The sequence below is a fragment of the Entelurus aequoreus genome, linkage group LG20, assembly GCF_033978785.1.
Source record: "Entelurus aequoreus isolate RoL-2023_Sb linkage group LG20, RoL_Eaeq_v1.1, whole genome shotgun sequence".
Taxonomy (NCBI): domain Eukaryota; kingdom Metazoa; phylum Chordata; class Actinopteri; order Syngnathiformes; family Syngnathidae; genus Entelurus; species Entelurus aequoreus.
In genome coordinates, this window is record NC_084750.1 from 48,410,391 (window position 1) to 48,434,016 (window position 23,626).

Genomic DNA, 23,626 nt, shown 5'->3' on the forward strand with positions numbered 1-23,626 from the left:
TATTGTGGAAGTCTTGCTGTTCCAAAAATATGGAGGGTCAAATGGGACAAAATTAAACAAATAAATACATCTTTAAATAATTACTTAAATGTGATAATTCATTCAAATTAAATACATAAATGTATTTTATCTTTCAAACTCAGCCATCAAAGTCAGTGGGCGGGTCCTATCATCTGATTGGTTCCACCGACCAGAGAGAAAAGCGGTTGATATCTTCGTCCAAAGTGAGGAAATTGTTACATCTTTGTAACTGTTTTGGACTTAAGTTTGCTTGTTATCTGTATGTGGTATATAAGTTCCTGTCCTGTGCCCATATTTGGTGTTTTTCATTTCCTCGTGCTGTTCACAATCTTCCACACCAGCTGCCTGATATGCAACCGGGACACACCTGTACCATGTTGCCAATCAATCTCCTATTTCAGTCTAGCCCTGTCATCCAGACAGCGACGGATCATTGCTTCGCGTACACGGGTTGTTTCTGGTACAAAATTAGTTCAGTCTCTTGCGCATTTACTTCTGCACTCGCCTTCTTTTGTTTTCCTCCACTCCTTTTGTGGTTGAGTTTTTATTCTTTCCTCCCCTCCATGTGAGTATTTTCTCTGCATCCTTGGGGTCACGTCGCTAAGCTGCATTCCAGCTCCTGACAGAAATAACTGTATTACATTCCTCTACTTTATTTGCTACATGCGGGTCAGCATAGGTCTTACATGTTGCACATCTACAAGCAAGTCCCCAAAAAGTATTAAAAAGTATGTCTTTCCAAGACGTCATGTTTTCAAATACTTTTAAAGTTCCAAAGATATGAAGATATGAAGATATGACGGGGCGAGGTTGTGAATAACCTTGCAAGTAAGAAAATGATCTAAAATTGGCTACGGTCTTTGACGAGGAGCCAGTTGAGTTGCTGCAAGACTAGGGTGATGTGCTGGACTAAGGGGGTTCTGGTGAGTACACAGGTAGGGGAGTTGAAGGATTCAAGGAACTTTATTGTTTAGACACATAAGATGGCAGGAAAACTAATAACCCAGGTTCCAGATTTAGCCCAATAAGAACCACATGAAAGTATAGGCAAAAGTCACTAAAGTATGCTTTAATACAGCCAAACTTCACTCTCCCGCCAGCTTGGACCAAGAATTGGATTCAAAAGGACCCCTTACAGGCAGTACACCAGACAAATGGACCCAGTTCAGGGACGTAGTAGCAGCGACTGCACAACCTCTGTTTGCCAAGAAGCAGAGAATTCAAAACTAGTTTGATGAGTACGACATGACTGTACAGGCTCGAAAAGATGAAAAAAGAAGAGCCTATATTGTGGATCCCAACATGACAGGTTTAAAGACTGTCAAGCAAAAGACCAAAGAGAGCTCTGCTCTGTGCAAGACACATGGTGGGAGCCAAAAGCGGAGGAAATCCAGCGTTACGCAGATTCTCTCAACTCCAAAATGCTCTTCAGCCATCTCAAAGCCATCTTCGGTGCAGCCAAAGGGGGCGCTGCACACCCTCTCTCTGTTGATGCATCCACCAAATGCATCAAAAGTGGTTTCTGTCTGGGCAGAAGCATTGTGATACGCCAACTCCCAGAAAAGTGTATTGAGCAACAGATGGACCTGTAGGTCTTTGTTGAACTAACCAAGGATTTTGACTCAGTGAATCTTGAAGCACTCTGGTCTATGTTGGCAAAATTGGGCGGCCCAGAAAAGTTCACAATGTTGATAAGGCTCTCTCACGATGACATGATTGGTCAGGTCCTCTAAAACGACGACTATACTGGCAGCTTTGGGATCAGTAACGGTGTCAACCTTCAACCTCTTCTTCACACAAGTCATCCTCCATGCTATCAAGGACCTTGACATTGGCATCTACTTCAGATACCGCCAAGACGGATCCATGTTTGATCTGAGACCTTTCGCTGCAAAGACAAAGACCGGAAAAAGTAATCTTCAAGTGTGCCGCCCTCGATATGTAGAAATATCTTGGCTTTACCCTAACACCTTTTCTTGATCAAACACTCTGAAAAACGTCTTCTTGTCCACAGGTTTATTGACCCTAAAAAGGGTAAACTGAAAGCATACAAGCAGAAAGGATGCTTACATTACAAACATGCACACACAGCCTTATTACACACACACAATCCCATTACGATAAAACGTGCATTATGCTGTGTATTGAACTTAAATGGACAAATAAATGCCACAAAATATGTAATATAAGTGCTTTATAGCAAACTAGCTTACTATGCTAACATTCACTTCACTGTATGAATTCCGAAAATTAGCAGGACTGACTTTTGGCCATAAAACGTCCCAAATTACATCACAACCAACAAATAATACAACTCAATCAAATATTAGCATACTACTCAACAATACATACCGATGATACTTTGTTTGGCATGAGATTCGAGCAGATGAAAACGTTTGCGATCGTCACTGAACTAGCTTAAAGTCTACTTGAAAGGAACTCCTTGTTGTGCCCTGCTATCATGGACATTACTGTAAACTAGGCAATGCTGCCTCCTGCTGTCTAAAGGAGGAAGTGCACCTCACTGTTGAATTCCAAGGTGAACTTAAACACTGGTTTTACATATATTATTAATTAATTCAACAGACAAGACAGAACACTCCCCGCCTGGCGGATTAAACCGCCACTACCAAACTGTCCCAAAGGATACTATGGCTTCTCTGGTGCCATAAGCAGGATTGTCTCTGTGACCGGCCGCAGGAACACTTTGGTCCCATCCTTTCTGGAGACTTTTATCTCCACTTTGCGAACTCTGCCATCTTTGCTTGGGAAGACTTGTGTAATTAGTCCTAAAGGCCAATGGTTTCTCTTCAGTTGGTCATCTTTGAGGAGCACTACACTTCCAGGCAGGAGGTTAGGGTGGGGTGAATGCCACTTCCTCTGTGGCTGAAGTGTGGATAGGTATTGCTTCTTCCATTTGTTCCAAAAGGTTTGAGCCAAATGCTGGATTTGACGCCACTGTTGCTTGTGGAGATCTTTTACCCAGTCGCCTACGGGAGCAGTTGAAGGACTGACCTTTTGTGTGAGGAGTGTTGCTGGTGAGAGTATTTGCGGGTCATCTGGGTCGGTGGACACTGGTACAAGAGGTCTGGCATTGATGATGGCAGTCACCTCTGCCATAAGTGTGGAGAGACCCTCGTGGGTCAGCTTTGAGGTCCCAAGCTGCAGGAACATGGCGTCAAGGATCCTTCTTGCCACACCAATCATCCTCTCCCATGGCCCACCCATGTGAGATGTGTGAGGCACGTTGAACATCCATCTGCAATCTTGATCGGACAAAAACTTTTCTACAGATGTGTTATCAATGTTGGATGGAATCTTGAGCTCTTTGCATGCACTTATGAAGTTGGTGCCTCTATCGGACCGAATTAATTTCACTGGGCCCCTGATAGCAAGGAAACGCCTTAAGGCATTGATGAAACATGACGTGTCTAATGATTCAATGACCTCTATGTGCACGGCTCTGACACTCATACAGGTGAATAGTACGGCCCACCTTTTGTCTTGTGCAAGGCCATCTCATGTACGACGTGCAGACACTGTCCAAGGTCCAAAAACGTCCAGCCCAACGTTGGTAAATGGAGGTTCAGTGGACAGGCGATCAGCTGGAAGATCAGCCATCTTTTGAGTCTGAGGCAAAGCGCGAAGTTTGCGGCATTTAACACATCCATAGATCACACTGCTGACTCGTCTTTTACCACCAACAATCCAAAATCCAGCAGCTCTTAAAGCACCTTCAGTGAATAATCTGCCCTGGTGTTGTATTTTCTGATGGTAGTGCCTGACCAGAAGCGTGGAAATATGGTGCTTGCCAGGGATTATGAGAGGCGATTTCTCCTCCAAAGAGAGTTCGGCTTCTTTTATGCGACCCCCAATTTTTAGCAGACCATCGGCATCAATGAGAGGGTCTAAGGCTTTGAGATTATTGTCTTTGGAAAGCCCTTTACCATTTTTGATGGAAGCATACTCTTGAGCATATATGTCTTCTTGAACTGCACGAATGATGGTTTTCTTAGCATGTGCAAGTTCCTCAACAGCATTTGCTGAGTGGCAATGATGGCAGCCTTTGCAGCCGTTAGCTTTTACTGCAGGATTCTTTTGAAAGAGGCGAGCAATGTGAGTGAGACGAGCAATGGCATGGATCAATGATCTCCAACTGGAGAACTTGGAGAAGCGTTGAGAACCCAGGTGTTTGATTACTGCAGTGGTGTTCAATGTTGAAACATGCGGGCGGACCTCTGTATCCAAAGAGGGGTCAGACAACTCAAAAGGGCCCTTTTGAAACTGGTCATTCTGAGCGTTCTTCAGGAATGCTGGTCCACAACGCCAGGTGGTACTGGACAGGTGTTTCGCTGACACAGACCTTGTGGCTATGTCTGCAGGGTTTGCTTCAGTGGAGACATGTTTCCATTGCTCAGGGTGAGAAAAGCTTCTTATCCGTTGAACTCGGTTGCTTACATACACGTAAAAACGTCTAGTATCATTGCTGATGTAACCAAGAACGATTTTGCTGTCGCTGTAGAAAGTGATGTCAACCTCCATGTCCATCTCTGCTGCAGAACAAAGCTCAAGTCTAGGGACAGTTTGTTCTGACAAGGGCGTAAGCTTGGCTTTTCCCATGAGAAAGCCCACGTGGTTGGTTCCATTTTTCTCTGTTATCTTTAAGTATGCAACTGCTGCAATTGCCTTTGTGGAAGCGTCACAAAAGATGACTATCTCTCTTTTTGACACCGCTGTAGGAGAGGCCTTTGTGTAAACTCTTGGGATGTGGAGATTGCTGAGATCTTTCAATGAGCATCGCCACGTTGACCATGTCTCTTCCATTTCTTGAGGAAGAGGTGCATCCCAATCTCCGTTGTTCTCCATGAGCTCACGCAGGATCAGTTTGCCTTGTATGGTGACAGGGGCAAGAAATCCTCGGGGATCATAGATGCTGTTGACAGCTGACAAGACACCTCTGCGGGTGAAAGGCTTTTGCTCATCAGCTACTTGAAAGGTAAATGTGTCTGACATTAGATCCCAGTTAAGTCCCAGACTACGTTGCATGGGCAAGATATCTGAAGTGAAGTCCAGGTCCTTTAAGTTGATGGCATGGTCCTGAGATGGGAAAGCGTTCATAACTTCTCCTTTATTTGAGGCGATTTTGTGAAGCCTCAAGTTTGAGTCTGACAGAACCTCTTGCGTCCTCTTGAGCAGCTTCACTGCAGCTTCGACGGAGGGAAGTGACGTTAGCCCGTCATCTACATAAAAGTCACGGTTGACAAACTGCTTTACAACGGGCTCTGCATTTTTCACTGACTGTCTTAAACAGTAGATGGCCACTGCGGGAGAGGGACAATTTCCAAAGACATGGACCCTCATTCTGTATTCCATGATGTCTTCAGATGAGTTGTTGTTTCTGAACCATAAAAACCTGAGATAATTGCGGTCTTCTTCTCTGACTAAGAAACAGTGGTACATCTGCTGAATGTCTGCTGTTATGGCTACAGCTTCTTTGCGAAACCTGAGGAGTACCCCTATAAGGGTGTTGTTGAGGTCGGGTCCAGTTAACAGCACGTCGTTTAGTGACACACCGTTGTATTGGGCGCTGGAGTCAAACACCACACGGATGTTCCCAGGTTTCTTGGGATGGTAAACACCAAAGGCTGGTAAATACCATCTTTCTTCATTAGATGTGAGTGGAGGGGCTATTTCAGCATGTTCATTTTGAAAGATCTTTTCCATGAAGCTAAAAAAGTGCTCTTTCATCACTGGTTTTCTTTCGAAGTTGCGTCTCAAAGAGGAAAAACGCTTCAAGGCTTGAACTTTGTTGTCAGGAAGCTTGGGCCTTGGAGTCTTAAATGGCAGCGGAGCTACCCAGCTGTTGGTTATGTCCTTTTTCAAATCCCTCTCCATGATTTGCAGGAAGGTGATGTCATCAATGGATGGACCGACTTTGTTGTCATCTTTGGTCTGCCGAAACACTGTAGCGCCCACGTCATTTTGCTTACATTTCTTTGTGAAGGTTATCTTTGAGTATTCAGGGTTTTGAAACTGGCCATGTCTCTCCTTGACTTGAAACACGTTAGGACAAGGTGTAAAGACTGTGGGACGCCTTTGTTCAATTGTAATGGTGTTGAAGTTATTCACTGTGGTCGGCTTGTGAACACCTCCCAAGCATACATTTCCAACGATCACCCATCCCAGGTCAAGTTTTTGAGCATAGGGACCATCGCGTGGCCCATCAACCTGTTTGCGCACTTTGTGGACAGAGATGATGTCTCTCCCAAGGAGAAGCATGATGGACGCGTTAGGATCCAGCTCTGGGATGAGGTTAGCAACTGATTTGAGGTGAGTATGGTTGGCTGCAGCATTAGGTGTTGGGATTTCTGATCTGTTGTTAGGTAGATCATCACATTCCAGGAGGCTTGGTAAAGTGAGGCACACTTTTCCATCCATGGATTCAATGTTGTAGCCTGAAGCTCTTCTCCCAGTGGTTTCCGTCACTCCCGAGCAGGTTCGGAGTGTGTATGGAGATGAAGGACTTTGAATGTTGAAGATCTCAAAGAACTCTGAACGAGCAAGGGACTTGGTACTCTGCTCGTCGATGATTGCATAAACTTTCAGGGATTTCTCAGGACGGCCGCTAGGATATATTTTAACAAGGCAGATCTTTGAGCAGGATTTGTAGCTTTGATCGCCACCACATACATCTGTACATCGAGCACTGACCTCAGTTGAAGGTCCTGAGTCTTGCTCCCCGCAAAGCTGTGTCAGGGGGGTTTGGACCTGGATCCATGGTGCAGGTCCAGGATGAAGTGCAGAAATGTGCTTTGCGCTCTCACACTCAGTGCACTTGGTAATACATTTACAGTTTTTTGCTATATGTTGAGTGGATGTGCAACACTTAAAACATATGCCATTCTCTTTCAGGAATTCCTTGCGTTGTTCCAACGGCATTGCACGGAAGGCCCGACATTTATGGAGCATGTGAGGTTTTTTATGAATTGGGCATTGTTTCTCAGGATCATCAGCTTCAAAGTATTGCTTGTCATTAATAGGAGGGGCAGTAGACTGGAAATCGATCTTATGAACTGAGACTTCTCTATTTTGGATCTGCTTCCATTGGACTCTGTCTGCTTTTGAGGTGTCAATTTGACCTGCAAACTTGAAGCCTGGGTCATTCCTAATTATAGCTTGTTTTCCAATGAAGTCAACAAAAACATAAAAGGGGGGAAATGTTACATTGTGTTGTAATTTGTAGTTTGTGCCAACGTTGAGCCACTTTTCTTGGAGGTTGAATGGTAACTTTTGAACTAATGGGTTTATCCCACGCGCTGTGTCCAAATATGCAAGGCCAGGCAGGTCTCCATCTTCCTTGGCTGCCTCCAATTCTATGAGAAAATCACTCAACTCATGGAGCTTTGAATAGTCTCTGTTGATGATTTTAGGGAAGCTGTGGATCCGTTTAAAGAGTGAATCCTCCACCATTTCGGGTGCGCCGTAACAGGTTTCCAGTCTGTCCCATATCCTTTTTAGGCCTTTGTCAGGGGAGTTGACATGGACAGCCCTGATGCGTTTTGCATGCTCAGCGGACTCCTTCCCTAGCCACGTGACCAACAAATCCATTTCTTCACTGGACGTTATGTTGAGGCCTCTGACTGAGTTCACAAAGGACTGTTTCCATGCCCTGTAACTGCATGGCTGGTCGCTGAACTTTATCAGACTCGTTGTGACTAGCTCACGGTGAGCTAGATATCTTGCGAAGTCTGCCACATTCCCTTGATCGTAGACAGGCTGACAAGGTGTACGGCTGGACTTTGAATGCAAAGGAGAACTGTAGCTTGACTTGTAATCTTGGTGATTGTCTCGTATGTTGTTTGAAGATGGACTGATGACTGATGTGACTTCTGGCTGTGAAGGTGTCGTCATTTGTTGTAGGGTAGAAACAAACCCAACTCTGTGTTTATTGTGTTCTGTCTGGAGATGTGAGTGTTGAATGGAGTTCACATCTGGTGGTTTATAATGTTGTGTTTCATTCCATGACGATGGCTGTTGGTGTGGTGATTCAACTTTTATTTGACTTGGCTCTTGGGCCTGAGTGGCTATGTATTCTTTTGTGCGCTCTAATGTGTCAACTGAATGTTCAAACAACTGCTTGATGTGAAGATAGGAGCTGCTTCGATCACTTCCTTCCACAGCGGCTTCCAAGACCTCCGCTTTGGCGAGTGCAGCTGCTGCGTCCTGCTCCAGTAAGAGCATGTCCATCTTAGCTTCTAGTTGTGCTTTTTCCACTTTGAGTGTCATTTCTTTTTGTGCAAAAGACAGACGTACTTTGGCTGCCTCTGCTTTTGCGCGTGCTTTGGTAGCTGCAGCCTCGGTGGAGGAAGCTTTTGACCTCGTTGAAGCACGTGAAGTGGTAGATTTTGTCCGTAATGAGCTTTCTGTGCAATCCATTGTTTGTTCTTGTGTATGCTGTCTTATCTTCTGCGTTAAAGTCATCGTTTACTGTGCCGCCCTCGATATGTAGAAATATCTTGGCTTTACCCTAACACCTTTTCTTGATCAAACACTCTGAAAAACGTCTTCTTGTCCACAGGTTTATTGACCCTAAAAAGGGTAAACTGAAAGCATACAAGCAGAAAGGATGCTTACATTACAAACATGCACACACAGCCTTATTACACACACACAATCCCATTACGATAAAACGTGCATTATGCTGTGTATTGAACTTAAATGGACAAATAAATGCCACAAAATATGTAATATAAGTGCTTTATAGCAAACTAGCTTACTATGCTAACATTCACTTCACTGTATGAATTCCGAAAATTAGCAGGACTGACTTTTGGCCATAAAACGTCCCAAATTACATCACAACCAACAAATAATACAACTCAATCAAATATTAGCATACTACTCAACAATACATACCGATGATACTTTGTTTGGCATGAGATTCGAGCAGATGAAAACGTTTGCGATCGTCACTGAACTAGCTTAAAGTCTACTTGAAAGGAACTCCTTGTTGTGCCCTGCTATCATGGACATTACTGTAAACTAGGCAATGCTGCCTCCTGCTGTCTAAAGGAGGAAGTGCACCTCACTGTTGAATTCCAAGGTGAATTTAAACACTGGTTTTACATATATTATTAATAAATTCAACAGACAAGACAGAACATCAAGGCTCTTTCGCTGATGACAATGCGCTTCATGGCTCACAAGGAGGACCATCTCCAAGTCATTAATGAGTGTTGTGAGACATGACATCAGACCATACTTGCCAACCCTCACGAATTTTCCGGGAGACTCACGAATTTCAGTGCCTCTCCCGAAAATCTCCCGGGACAACCATTCTCCCGAATTTCTCCCGATTTCCAGCCGGACAACAGGCACGCCCCCTCCAGGTCCGTGCGGACCTGAGTGAGGACAGCCTGTCGTCACGTCTGTTTTTCCTCCATATAAACAGCGTGCCGGCCCTCAATACAATTACAAGTAAAAGCATATAATTATAACTACACAAAACAGAAAAAAATAAAAGCATCAATAAGAAAACAAGCAAACAATTTACAGTCACAATAAAATAATTACCATATAAATATAACTACACAATATAAAACCAAACAAATCATCAACGAGCAAACTAATTTAAAGACTCAGATAAAATATGACTTTCCTTTTAAAAAGCTGTTTACTTTCAATGCCGGTGAGAATTCCAGGCAGGTTATTCCAGAGCGATACAGATCTATAAATAAAATATTTCCGCAAATCATTCTTCCTGGGACGAGGGAGTACAAAATGCCCTTCATGAGACGCCCTGGTATTATGATTATGTATAGTGCTACTGTGAACTATTTGGGCCATGAGAAAAGCAGGAGTTTTACTAGCGGTTAGTGATTGAACAATATAAGAGTATTAGCTGACAACCTGTTCTGCACTGTTAGCTAGGAAAGAGAAGCATGCATTTGGTTAACATTGGTTCTTAGTGAACAACCCAGAACCAGCCTTGCTGCCCTATTCTGGACAATCTGGAGTTTACTGATCTCACCACTTGCAGCAGACGCCCAGACTGTAGAACAATAGTCAAGATGACACAAGACTAAACTCTTAACAATCTGACAAAGAAGAGGTGGATCAACAAAAGCAGCACATTTCCTGGAAATACCAACAGCCCTTCCCATCTTTGTAACTATATCCATCCATCCATTTTCTACCGCTTGTCACTTTTGTGGTCACGGGGGTCGCTGGAGCCTATCTCAGCTACAATCGGGCGGAAAGCGGGGTACACCCTGGACAAGTCGCCACCTCATCACAGGGCCAATATCACTGATATGATTTGACCAGGATAGAGTGCAGTCCAGCATCACTCCAAAGAGCTTGGCACTTCTGACCTGGTGAACTGTTGAAATACCTAGCCTCAGATCCAACTTTGGGTCACAAGATAACCCTTGCCTAGTCCCCAATACACTACTTTTGGTTTTTGAGATGTTAAGGACAAGTGTGTTACATACTGTCCAGTCATGCACAGCTTTTAGTTCCTCACTCAATACTACATTAAGTACACTGCATGATGGTGCAGCATGATATAAGGTTGCATCATCAGCATAAATAACCAACTTGACACGCCCGGTAGCCCAAGGTAAATCATTGGTGAATATAGAAAAAGTAAAGGTCCTAGGTAACTTCCCTGTGGAACACCACAATCCAAACTTCTGCTATTAGACAAGCTGCCATTAAGATACACCTGTTGTGATCTTGAGGACAAATAACTCTGTATCCACATTAAACTTGAAGTATTAAAACCATAACATTTAAGTTTGTCAATTAAAAGAGAGTGGTCAATCACGTCAAATGCAGCACTAAAATCTAACAGCACAGCTCCAACCAACATAGAATTATCTATAGTATTAAGCCAATCGTCCGTCATTTGTATAAGAGCAGTGGACGTAGAGTGGCCCGTTCTATATGCATGTTGACAATCAGTTGCTAGCCCATTTGATTGAAAGTAAGCTTGAATTTGTGCATACACACATTTCTCCAGTATTTTACATAAACTAGGTAGGATGCTTATTGGTCTAGAATTGCCCTCATTGAAAGCCAATTTGGTATCCTTATGTAGAGGAGTAAGCTTAGCCACCTTCCATATCTTTGGACACAGGCCCACTTGTAAACATTTATTAAAAATATGACAAACAGGCACTGATATGATACCAGCAGTCATTTTCAGTAACTTACTATCCAGGTTGTCTACACCAGCTACTTTGTTGTCAGGAAGAGAGTGTAGTAACCTCTCAACCTCACTGACTTCAACCTGATGAAAATTGAATTCACAGCCCTTATTATCCATTATAATATTCCTAATGAGGTCAGCTGATTTGTTGTTATTGGATATATGCATACCATGCCTTAATTGAGATACTTTGTCAACATAATAGTTATTAAAATGATTGGCAATGTCACATGGCTTAGTGAGTACCAACCCATTTGATTCCACAAAAGGTGTACAGACATTGTTCTTCCTACCCATGATTTCATTCAAAACATTCCATACACTGTAAAAAAAAAATCCTATTTTTATGGTTAATTTACTCTAAATTTCTACTGTAATTTTTCTATTTTTTTAAAATAGTTTATAAAACTGTAGAATTGAAGACATTATCTGTAAATAAACAATCCGCCTGTTATTTTAAGTAATATGTCAGTAATGACAAACTATGTATATTTCTATTTTTTTTTTACAGAAAAATACCAAATTAGTTATACATAGCATTTTCTGTTTTCTTAAATTACTTTCAAATTCATGTAAAATTACGATATTTTTCCGCAAAACGCTTCATGAAAATTTCTGTAAATATAATGTTTTTGATCATTATTTGGTTTACAATGTTTTACTTTAATTTTATGGTTTTCGTTTGGCAGCCGTAGCTGCCAGTAGATGACCGTTTTTTTTACAGAATTCAATTGAAGATAATTACCATCACATTACAGAGAAAAATGTTAAATTGTTAGTATGAGCATAAACATTGATATAACAGGCTACATATATTTTTCAACTTGAATTTAAAAATACACATAAATATAAAAAAAATAAGATTTACCTTAAAATTACACATAAAACTGTTAGATTGTTAGTATGGACATAGACTTTTATATAACAAGCTACATATTTAATGACAGATAATTACTGTAATTTTACATGAATTTGAAAGTAGATTAAGAAAACAGAAAATAATTTGGTATTTTTCTGTAAAAAAATAGAACTATACATAGTTTGTAATTACTGGCATATTACTTAAAATAACAGGCGGGTTGTTTATTTATAGATAATGTCTTCAATTCAACAGTTTTATAAACTATTTTAAAAAATTGAAAAATTACAGTAAAAATTTAGAGTAAATTAACCATAAAAATAGGATTTTTTTTTTACAGTGTACATACAACACACAAACTCTGCTAAGCAATGTGGTCTACATACAACACACAAAGTCTGCTAAGCAATGTGGTCTACATACAACACACAAAAAATGTGGTCTACATACAACACACAGACAATGTGGTCTACATACAACACACAAAGTCTGCTAAGCAATGTGGTCTACATACAACACACAAAAATGTGGTCTACATACAACACACAAACAATGTGGTCTACATACAACACACAAACAATGTGGTCTACATACAACACACAAAAAATGTGGTCTACATACAACACACAAACAATGTGCTCTACATACAACACACAAACAATGTGGTCTACATACAACACACAAACAATGAGGTCTACATACAACACACAAACAATGTGGTCTACATACAACACACAAACAATGTGGTCTACATACAACACACAAACAATGTGGTCTACATACAACACACAAACAATGTGGTCTACATACAACACACAAACAATGTGGTCTACATACAACACACAAACAATGAGGTCTACATACAACACACAAACAATGTGGTCTACATACAACACACAAACAATGTGGTCTACATACAACACACAAACAATGTGGTCTACATACAACACACAAACAATGTGGTCTACATACAACACACAAAAAATGCGGTCTACATACAACACACAAACAATGCGGTCTACATACAACACACAAACAATGTGGTCTATATACAACACACAAACAATGTGGTCTACATACAACACACAAATAATGTGGTCTACATACAACACACAAAAAATGTGGTCTACATACAACACACAAACAATGTGGTCTACATACAACACACAAAAAATGTGGTCCACATACAACACACAAACAATGTGGTCTACATACAACACACAAAGTGTGGTAATCTGTAAATGTCCTTGCCTATTTCTATTGTCTGCACCATGTTCACTCTCTCTCTCATCCACAGTATGGAGTGCAGCTGACGCAAGGCAGCAGCACACACCTGAGCTTGATTAGCAGCAGCCTATTTTAACTGGCTGCTGACGGCCGGTGAGCGCCGGAACTTTGCCATTGCTACCAAACGGTTGGTCGTGCAGGAGGACTCACTAAGTCGCGAACCTTTCACCTCAGGTTGGCCCGTTTAATCCTAGCCTTGTCTAGCGTTTTATTTTGGTACCTTGTTTTATCACTTCTCTCATGAAGTATATTTTTCCTAGCCTTGTCTCGCGCCTTTAGTTTTGTGTTTTATTTTACTCTCAGTAGTTTGTTACATGGTGTGTTGTGTTTTCCACCATCGCCATTGTTTTGTTTGGCTACCTTGTGCTTCCGCCAAATAAAGAGGAAGAACAATTGAAAACCCAAACTCGTCTCTGCATCCTTGGGATCCACATCACCACATCCTAACAGAAAGTTCCGGCCAAGACGATGGAACCCGCAGAGACAGACTCCTGGAAGAGAGCATTGCAAGGCCAGGCTCAAAGGATCAACCAGCAGGGGGACCAGCTTGACCACCTGAGCCGAGGTCTACAGGGGATGTCGGAGCGCCAAGACGCCATGTTGGAGCGAATCAACATGCTGTTAGCCACCGTCGTACCCACCTCGACCACCGTGCCTGACCAGGCATCCACCCAGCCTCCACAACCCGCTAGTACTAGCAACATACGGCTTTCCCGACCCGAACGTTTTTCCGGGGAAAAGGAAGACGTAAGACAATTCCTGACGCAGTGTGAACTCCATTTTGAGCTAAACGCGTCCGCTTTCACCTCTGAGCGGGCTAAAGTAGCGTTTGTGATCTCTCACCTGTCTGGCCGCGCTGGCACCTGGGCGACTGCCGAATGGAACCGTCAGACCACCTCCAGCTCCACATACGCGAACTTTTCCAAGTCCTTGAAGCAAATATTCCAACGACGACTCCCAGGTAGAGAGGCAGCGAGATCCCTTTTCCGGCTGCAACAGGGTTCACGACGGGTCGCGGATTACGCGATCGAGTTCCGCACCATGGCGGCCGACTGTGACTGGGGTCCCTCGGCGTTGTTGGACGCCTTCTTCCTGGGTCTCGCGGACGAAATTCGTCATATGATGATCCCGCTGTCACTCCCGACGAACCTGGATGATCTTATTGAGCTGGCGGTGCAAATCGACTTCCGCCTACTAGAGGAGAGGAGGGATCGACGGGGAAGACAAGCCCCACCTAGCAGCCAATCAGCGCCTGCTAGACCCGCCATCTGCAAGACGGAGCAACTCGTCCTCGAAGACACCTCTCCTTCATGGCAGATAGACGAGCCAATGCAACTGGGAGGCCGTCGACTCACCACCGCTGAGAGGGAACGCCGTTTTCGCCTCCAACTCTGCCTATACTGTGGAGGCGCTGATCACCTCATCTCCCGCTGCAAGGAACTGCCGCGCCCCGCGGCACGGCCACGAGCGCGCCCTCACTCGCCAGAGGACACGTCCACCAGAGGTCGCCGTTCTCCTTCGTTGGCCGCAGGCAGAATGCAGCTAAAAGGTACTCTTTCTTGGCCTAACCAACAAATAGACATTTGCGCTCTCATTGACTCGGGAGCAGATGATAACTTTTTGGATTTTGAGTTCATGAGACTCCATAAGATTCCTGTTGTAAAACTGTATGTACCCAAGAGGGTGTATTCTCTAGATGGGCGCCTATTAGCCAGCATAACCCACCAGACACTCCCACTCAACCTGCGCTTGTCTGGAAATCATTGTGAGAAAATAATTTTTTTGATTGTGCCATCACGGTCCGCGCCCATCATTCTTGGGTTAACCTGGTTACAGAAGCATAACCCGAGCATAGACTGGCCTCGTTCGGCCATTATTAATTGGAGTGTTACCTGCCACCTACATTGTCTCCGTTCCGCAGCGGGATCTCACACACCGCCACCTACCGCCGTTGTAGAGAACATAGACTTGACAAACGTGCCCACAAACTACCATGACTTAAGAGCGGTGTTTAGCAAAGATAGAGCACTCTCACTTCCCCCCCACCGACCCTACGATTGCGGTATCGATTTGCTAGCCGGAGCGGCTTTACCATCGACCCGTTTGTACAAGGTGTCGAACACCGAACTCAAAGCACTAGAGGAATACATAAACACTTCAATAGCTGCGGGCCTCATTCGCCCCTCGACCGCACCAGTAGCCGCCGGATTTTTTTTTGTCGAAAAGAAGGACAAGTCCCTACGGCCTTGTATAGACTACCGCGCTCTTAATCTGATTACTGTCAAGAATAAGTATCCTCTTCCTCTCCTTGATTCTGCATTTACTCCCTTACAGTCCGCAAGGTTTTTTACTAAACTCGATCTACGTAACGCGTACCATCTAGTTCGCATCCGAGAGGGGGATGAATGGAAGACCGCATTCAACACTCCTCTCGGACATTTTGAGTATCTTGTCATGCCGTTTGGACTTACAAATGCACCTGGCGTTTTTCAGGGCTTCATTAATGATATTTTTCGGGACATGACAGGGCGGTTTCTCTTCGTTTACCTGGACGACATATTAATTTATTCTTCGACATTTGACGAACATGTGCAGCAGGTTCGGTTAGTCCTTCAACGTTTGCTCGAAAATAAACTGTTCGTCAAGGCAGAAAAATGCGAGTTTCACTCATCTTCCATACCCTTCTTAGGATTTATCATTGAGGAGGGTAGACTCAGACCGGACCCTGCTAAGGTCAAAGCAGTAGTAGACTGGCCCACTCCGGTGTCCAAGAAGCACCTCCAGAGATTCTTGGGCTTCTCTAATTTTTATCGGCGATTTATTCGCAATTTTAGTCGCGCCGCGGAGCCACTTACGAGGCTAACTTCTACTAAGGTTCTGTTTGAATGGACACCCGATGCTAATTCCGCGTTCCTAAGGCTAAAAAGATTGTTTACTTCGGCGCCTGTGCTTTGTTACCCTGACCGTTCTCTCCAATTTTTTGTTGAAGTGGACGCTTCTGATTCAGGTGTAGGGGCCGTACTCTCCCAGCAATCTACCAGCGACCAGAAGTTGCACCCCTGTGCTTTCTTCTCTCGTCGCCTATCCCCTGCCGAGAAGAATTATGACATTGGCAACAGGGAGCTTCTGGCGGTCATCTTGGCCCTTCAGGAGTGGAGACACTGGCTGGAAGGGGCGGAGCTACCATTCATCGTCTACACGGACCACAAGAACCTGTCCTACTTAAGGACCGCACAGAGACTGAACCCTCGCCAGGCCAGGTGGGCACTATTTCTGACCCGTTTTAACTTTATCATCACTTTCCGACCTGGTTCTCAGAATGGGAAGCCCGATGCCCTGTCCCGTGTCTACTCTTCGTCCTTGGAAGATTCCTCACCTGAACCTATTGTTCCCCATACCCACTTCATTGGGGGACTCCAGTGGGACATCGAGCGGCAGGTCTTGGAGGCCCTGAAGTCGGACACATCTCCGCGGGGCTGCCCACCAGGTCGGCTGTTTGTGGTTCCTCGGCTCCGTTCCAGCGTTCTGGATTGGGCACATGGGTCGAAGATCGCTTGCCATCCAGGCATTCGTCGCACCAGTTTTATCCTCTCCCAGCGTTTTTGGTGGCCATCCATTCTGGCAGATACGAAGGCGTTTGTGGCAGCATGTCGGGTCTGCTCCCGGAACAAGGCATCCCACCAGGCTCCAGCAGGACTGCTACACCCATTACCCATCCCCTCCCGCCCGTGGTCACACATAGCTGTGGATTTTGTCACAGGACTGCCCCCCTCTGAGGGAAGCGACACCATTTTGACCATTGTGGACCGGTTCTCGAAGATGGCCCATTTCGTAGCCCTCCCCAAGCTGCCGTCTGCTCTTGAAACAGCCCAATTATTAGTGCTCCACGCTTTCCGGCTGCACGGCATCCCCACTGATGTTGTATCCGACAGAGGGCCACAGTTCTCCTCGGCCGTCTGGAGAGCATTCTGCAAGTCTCTGGGGGCCTCCCCTAGCCTATCCTCCGGCTACCACCCTCAGAGCAATGGACAGACCGAGCGGACCAACCAAGACCTGGAGGCGGCCATCCGGTGCACTTGTCATCAGCAACCCGCAACCTGGTCTGAAAGTCTCCCTTGGATAGAATACGCTCACAACTCTCTCATTAGCTCCGCCACCGGTCTGTCTCCATTTCACGTCGCCTATGGTTTCCAACCCCCAGTTTTTCCTTCTACCCAACCCAATGCCGACGTACCATCCGTAACGGCACACCTGCGTCGGGCTCACCAGGCTTGGCGCAACACCAGGGCTGCGTTAAAAAGAACATCGGCCAGGAACCAGGTCTTAGCCAACCGACATCGCACACCAGCCCCACACTACCAGTTGGGACAGAAGGTCTGGTTATCGTCTCGGGACCTACCATTGGCCACCGAATCTAGGAAACTGGCTCCCAGGTTCATTGGACCATTCCCCATTGCCAAGATCATCAATCGTGTGGCAGTCAAGCTCCATCTCCCTAGATCTCTCAAGTGCCATCCTGTTTTTCACGTGTCCCGCATCAAGCCTGTCTCATCCAGCCCACTCAGCCCTCCGGAGGTACCGCCTCCTCCACCCAGGCTGGTTGATGGTCACCCAGCATTTACTGTAAACACCATCTTGGATGTGAGAAGAAGGGGAAGGGGTTTCCAATACCTGGTGGACTGGGAGGGGTACGGCCCAGAGGAACGGTCATGGATTTCTAGATCGCTTATAATTGACAAGGACTTGATCAAGGACTTTTACGTTCGATTCCCAGACAAGCCAGGTAGGCCGCCAGGAGGCGTCCGTTGAGGGGGGGGTACTGTGGTAATCTGTAAATGTCCTTGCCTATTTCTATTGTCTGCACCATGTTCACTCTCTCTCTCATCCACAGTATGGAGTGCAGCTGACGCAAGGCAGCAGCACACACCTGAGCTTGATTAGCAGCAGCCTATTTTAACTGGCTGCTGACGGCCGGTGAGCGCCGGAACTTTGCCATTGCTACCAAACGGTTGGTCGTGCAGGAGGACTCACTAAGTCGCGAACCTTTCACCTCAGGTTGGCCCGTTTAATCCTAGCCTTGTCTAGCGTTTTATTTTGGTACCTTGTTTTATCACTTCTCTCATGAAGTATATTTTTCCTAGCCTTGTCTAGCGCCTTTAGTTTTGTGTTTTATTTTACTCTCAGTAGTTTGTTACATGGTGTGTTGTGTTTTCCACCATCGCCATTGTTTTGTTTGGCTACCTTGTGCTTCCGCCAAATAAAGAGGAAGAACAATTGAAAACCCAAACTCGTCTCTGCATCCTTGGGATCCACATCACCACATCCTAACACAAAGTCTGCTAAGCAATGTGGTCTACATACAACACACAAAAATGTGGTCTACATACAACACACAAACAATGTGGTCTACATACAACACACAAACAATGTGGTCTACATACAACACACAAAAAATGTGGTCTACATACAACACACAAACAATGTGCTCTACATACAACACACAAACAATGTGGTCTACATACAACACACAAACAATGAGGTCTACATACAACACACAAACAATGTGGTCTACATACAACACACAAACAATGTGGTCTACATACAACACACAAACAATGTGGTCTACATACAACACACAAACAATGTGGTCTACATACAACACACAAACAATGTGGTCTACATACAACACACAAACAATGTGGTCTACATACAACACACAAACAATGTGGTCTACATACAACACACAAACAATGTGGTCTACATACAACACACAAACAATGTGGTCTACATACAACACACAAACAATGTGGTCTACATACAACACACAAAAAATGCGGTCTACATACAACACACAAACAATGCGGTCTACATACAACACACAAACAATGTGGTCTATATACAACACACAAACAATGTGGTCTACATACAACACACAAATAATGTGGTCTACATACAACACACAAAAAATGTGGTCTACATACAACACACAAACAATGTGGTCTACATACAACACACAAAAAATGTGGTCCACATACAACACACAAACAATGTGGTCTACATACAACACACAAACAATGTGGTCTACGTACAACACACAAACAATGTGGTCTACATACAACACACAAACAATGTGGTCTATATACAACACACAAACAATGTGGTCTACATACAACACACAAATAAGGTGGTCTACATACAACACACAAACAATGTGGTCTACATACAACACACAAAAAATGTGGTCTACATACAACACACAAACAATGTGGTCTACATACAACACACAAACAATGTGGTGTACATACAACACACAAACAATGTGGTCTACATACAACACACAAACAATGTGGTCTACATACAACACACAAAAAATGTGGTCTACATACAACACACAAACAATGTGCTCTACATACAACACACAAACAATGTGGTCTACATACAACACACAAACAATGTGGTCTACATACAACACACAAACAATGTGGTCTACATGCAACACACAAACAATGTGGTCTACATACAACACACAAACAATGTGGTCTACATACAACACACAAACAATGTGGTCTACATACAACACACAAACAATGTGGTCTACATACAACACACAAACTATGTGGTCTACATACAACACACAGACAATGTGGTCTACATACAACACACAAACAATGTGGTCTACATACAACACACAAAAAATGTGCTCTACATACAACACACAAACAATGTGGTCAACATACAACACACAAACGATGTGGTCTACATACAACACACAAACAATGTGGTCTACATACAACACACAAACAATGTGGTCTACATACAACACACAAACAATGTGGTCTACATACAACACACAAACAATGTGGTCTACATACAACACACAAACAATGTGGTCTACATACAACACACAAACAATGTGGTCTACATACAACACACAAACAATGTGGTCTACATACAACACACAAACAATGTGGTCTACATACAACACACAAACAATGTGGTCTACATACAACACACAAACAATGTGGTCAACATACAACACACAAACGATGTGGTCTACATACAACACACAAACAATGTGGTCTACATACAACACACAAACAATGTGGTCTACATACAACACACAAACAATGTGGTCTACATACAACACACAAACAATGTGGTCTACATACAACACACAAACAATGTGGTCTACATACAACACACAAACAATGTGGTCTACATACAACACACAAACAATGTGGTCTACATGCAACACACAAACAATGTGGTCTACATACAACACACAAACAATGTGGTCTACATACAACACACAAACAATGTGGTCTACATACAACACACAAACGATGTGGTCTACATACAACACACAAACAATGTGGTCTACATACAACACACAAACAATGTGGTCTACATACAACACACAAAAAATGTGGTCTACATACAACACACAAACAATGTGGTCTACATACAACACACAAACAATGTGGTCTACATACAACACACAAACAATGTGGTCTACATACAACACACAAACACTGTGGACTACATACAACACACAAACAATGTGGTCTACATACAACACACAGACAATGTGGTCTACATACAACACACAAACAATGTGGTCTACATACCACACACAAACAATGTGGTCTACATACAACACACAAACAATGTGGTCAACATACAACACACAAACGATGTGGTCTACATACAACACACAAACAATGTGGTCTACATACAACACACAAACAATGTGGTCTACATACAACACACAAACAATGTGGTCTACATACAACACACAAACAATGTGGTCAACATACAACACACAAACGATGTGGTCTACATACAACACACAAACAATGTGGTCTACATACAACACACAAACAATGTGGTCTACATACAACACACAAACAATGTGGTCTACATACAACACACAAACAATGTGGTCTACATACAACACACAAACAATGTGGTCTACATACAACACACAAACAATGTGGTCTACATACAACACACAAACAATGTGGTCTACATACAACACACAAACAATGTGGTCTACATACAACACACAAACAATGTGGTCTACATACAACACACAAACAATGTGGTCTACATACAACACACAAACAATGTGGTCTACATACAACACACAAACAATGTGGTCTACATACAACACACAAACAATGTGGTCTACATACAACACACAAACAATGTGGTCTACATACAACACACAAACAATGTGGTCTACATACAACACACAAACAATGTGGTCTACATACAACACACAAACAATGTGGTCTACATACAACACACAAACAATGTGGTCTACATACAACACACAAACAATGTGGTCTACATACAACACACAAACAATGTGGTCTACATACAACACACAAACAATGTGGTCTACATACAACACACAAACAATGTGGTCTACATACAACACACAAACAATGTGGTCTACATACAACACACAAACAATGTGGTCTACATACAACACACAAACAATGTGGTCTACATACAACACACAAACAATGTGGTCTACATACAACACACAAACAATGTGGTCAACATACAACACACAAACGATGTGGTCTACATACAACACACAAACAATGTGGTCTACATACAACACACAAACAATGTGGTCTACATACAACACACAAACAATGTGGTCTACATACAACACACAAACAATGTGGTCTACATACAACACACAAACAATGTGGTCTACATACAACACACAAACAATGTGGTCTACATGCAACACACAAACAATGTGGTCTACATACAACACACAAACAATGTGGTCTACATACAACACACAAACAATGTGGTCTACATACAACACACAAACAATGTGGTCTACATACAACACACAAACGATGTGGTCTACATACAACACACAAACAATGTGGTCTACATACAACACACAAACAATGTGGTCTACATACAACACACAAAAAATGTGGTCTACATACAACACACAAACAATGTGGTCTACATACAACACACAAACAATGTGGTCTACATACAACACACAAACAATGTGGTCTACATACAACACACAAACACTGTGGACTACATACAACACACAAACAATGTGGTCTACATACAACACACAGACAATGTGGTCTACATACAACACACAAACAATGTGGTCTACATACCACACACAAACAATGTGGTCTACATACAACACACAAACAATGTGGTCAACATACAACACACAAACGATGTGGTCTACATACAACACACAAACAATGTGGTCTACATACAACACACAAACAATGTGGTCTACATACAACACACAAACAATGTGGTCTACATACAACACACAAACAATGTGGTCAACATACAACACACAAACGATGTGGTCTACATACAACACACAAACAATGTGGTCTACATACAACACACAAACAATGTGGTCTACATACAACACACAAACAATGTGGTCTACATACAACACACAAACAATGTGGTCTACATACAACACACAAACAATGGGGTCTACATACAACACACAAACAATGTGGTCTACATACAACACACAAACAATGGGGTCTACATACAACACACAAACAATGTGGTCTACATACAACACACAAACAATGTGGTCTACATACAACACACAAACAATGGGGTCTACATACAACACACAAACAATGTGGTCTACATAAAACACACAAACAATGTGGTCTACATACAACACACAAACAATGTGGTCTACATACAACACACAAACAATGTGGTCTACATACAACACACAAACAATGTGGTCTACATACAACACACAAACAATGTGGTCTACATACAACACACAAACAATGTGGTCTACATACAACACACAAACAATGTGGTCTACATACAACACACAAACAATGTGGTCTACATACAACACACAAACAATGTGGTCTACATACAACACACAAACAATGTGGTCTACATACAACACACAAACAATGTGGTCTACATACAACACACAAACAATGTGGTCTACATACAACACACAAACAATGTGGTCTACATACAACACACAAACAATGTGGTCTACATACAACACACAAACAATGTGGTCTACATACAACACACAAACAACGTGGTCAACATACAACACACAAACGATGTGGTCTACATACAACACACAAACAATGTGGTCTACATACAACACACAAACAATGTGGTCTACATACAACACACAAACAATGTGGTCTACATACAACACACAAACAATGTGGTCTACATAC

General features: G+C 43.2%; 1 protein-coding gene across 1 annotated transcript; it reads right to left on the reverse strand.

Moving 5' to 3' along the window:
• Window positions 1-3,537: 3,537 nt before the first annotated feature.
• Window positions 3,538-9,123, reverse strand: LOC133636323 (uncharacterized). Its single transcript, XM_062030219.1, has 2 exons — window positions 8,938-9,123; window positions 3,538-8,624 (listed from the first exon to the last, which is right to left on the reverse strand). The coding sequence occupies exon 2, from the start codon at window positions 8,500-8,502 to the stop codon at window positions 3,541-3,543; it is 4,962 nt and encodes a 1,653-aa protein (XP_061886203.1). The 5' UTR covers window positions 8,503-8,624; window positions 8,938-9,123; the 3' UTR covers window positions 3,538-3,540.
• Window positions 9,124-23,626: the final 14,503 nt, after the last annotated feature.

Excerpts from the sequence above, each read along its gene's own strand:
- LOC133636323 (XM_062030219.1), bottom strand. The coding sequence starts at position 8,502 with ATGACTTTAACGCAGAAGATAAGACAGCATACACAAGAACAAACAATG.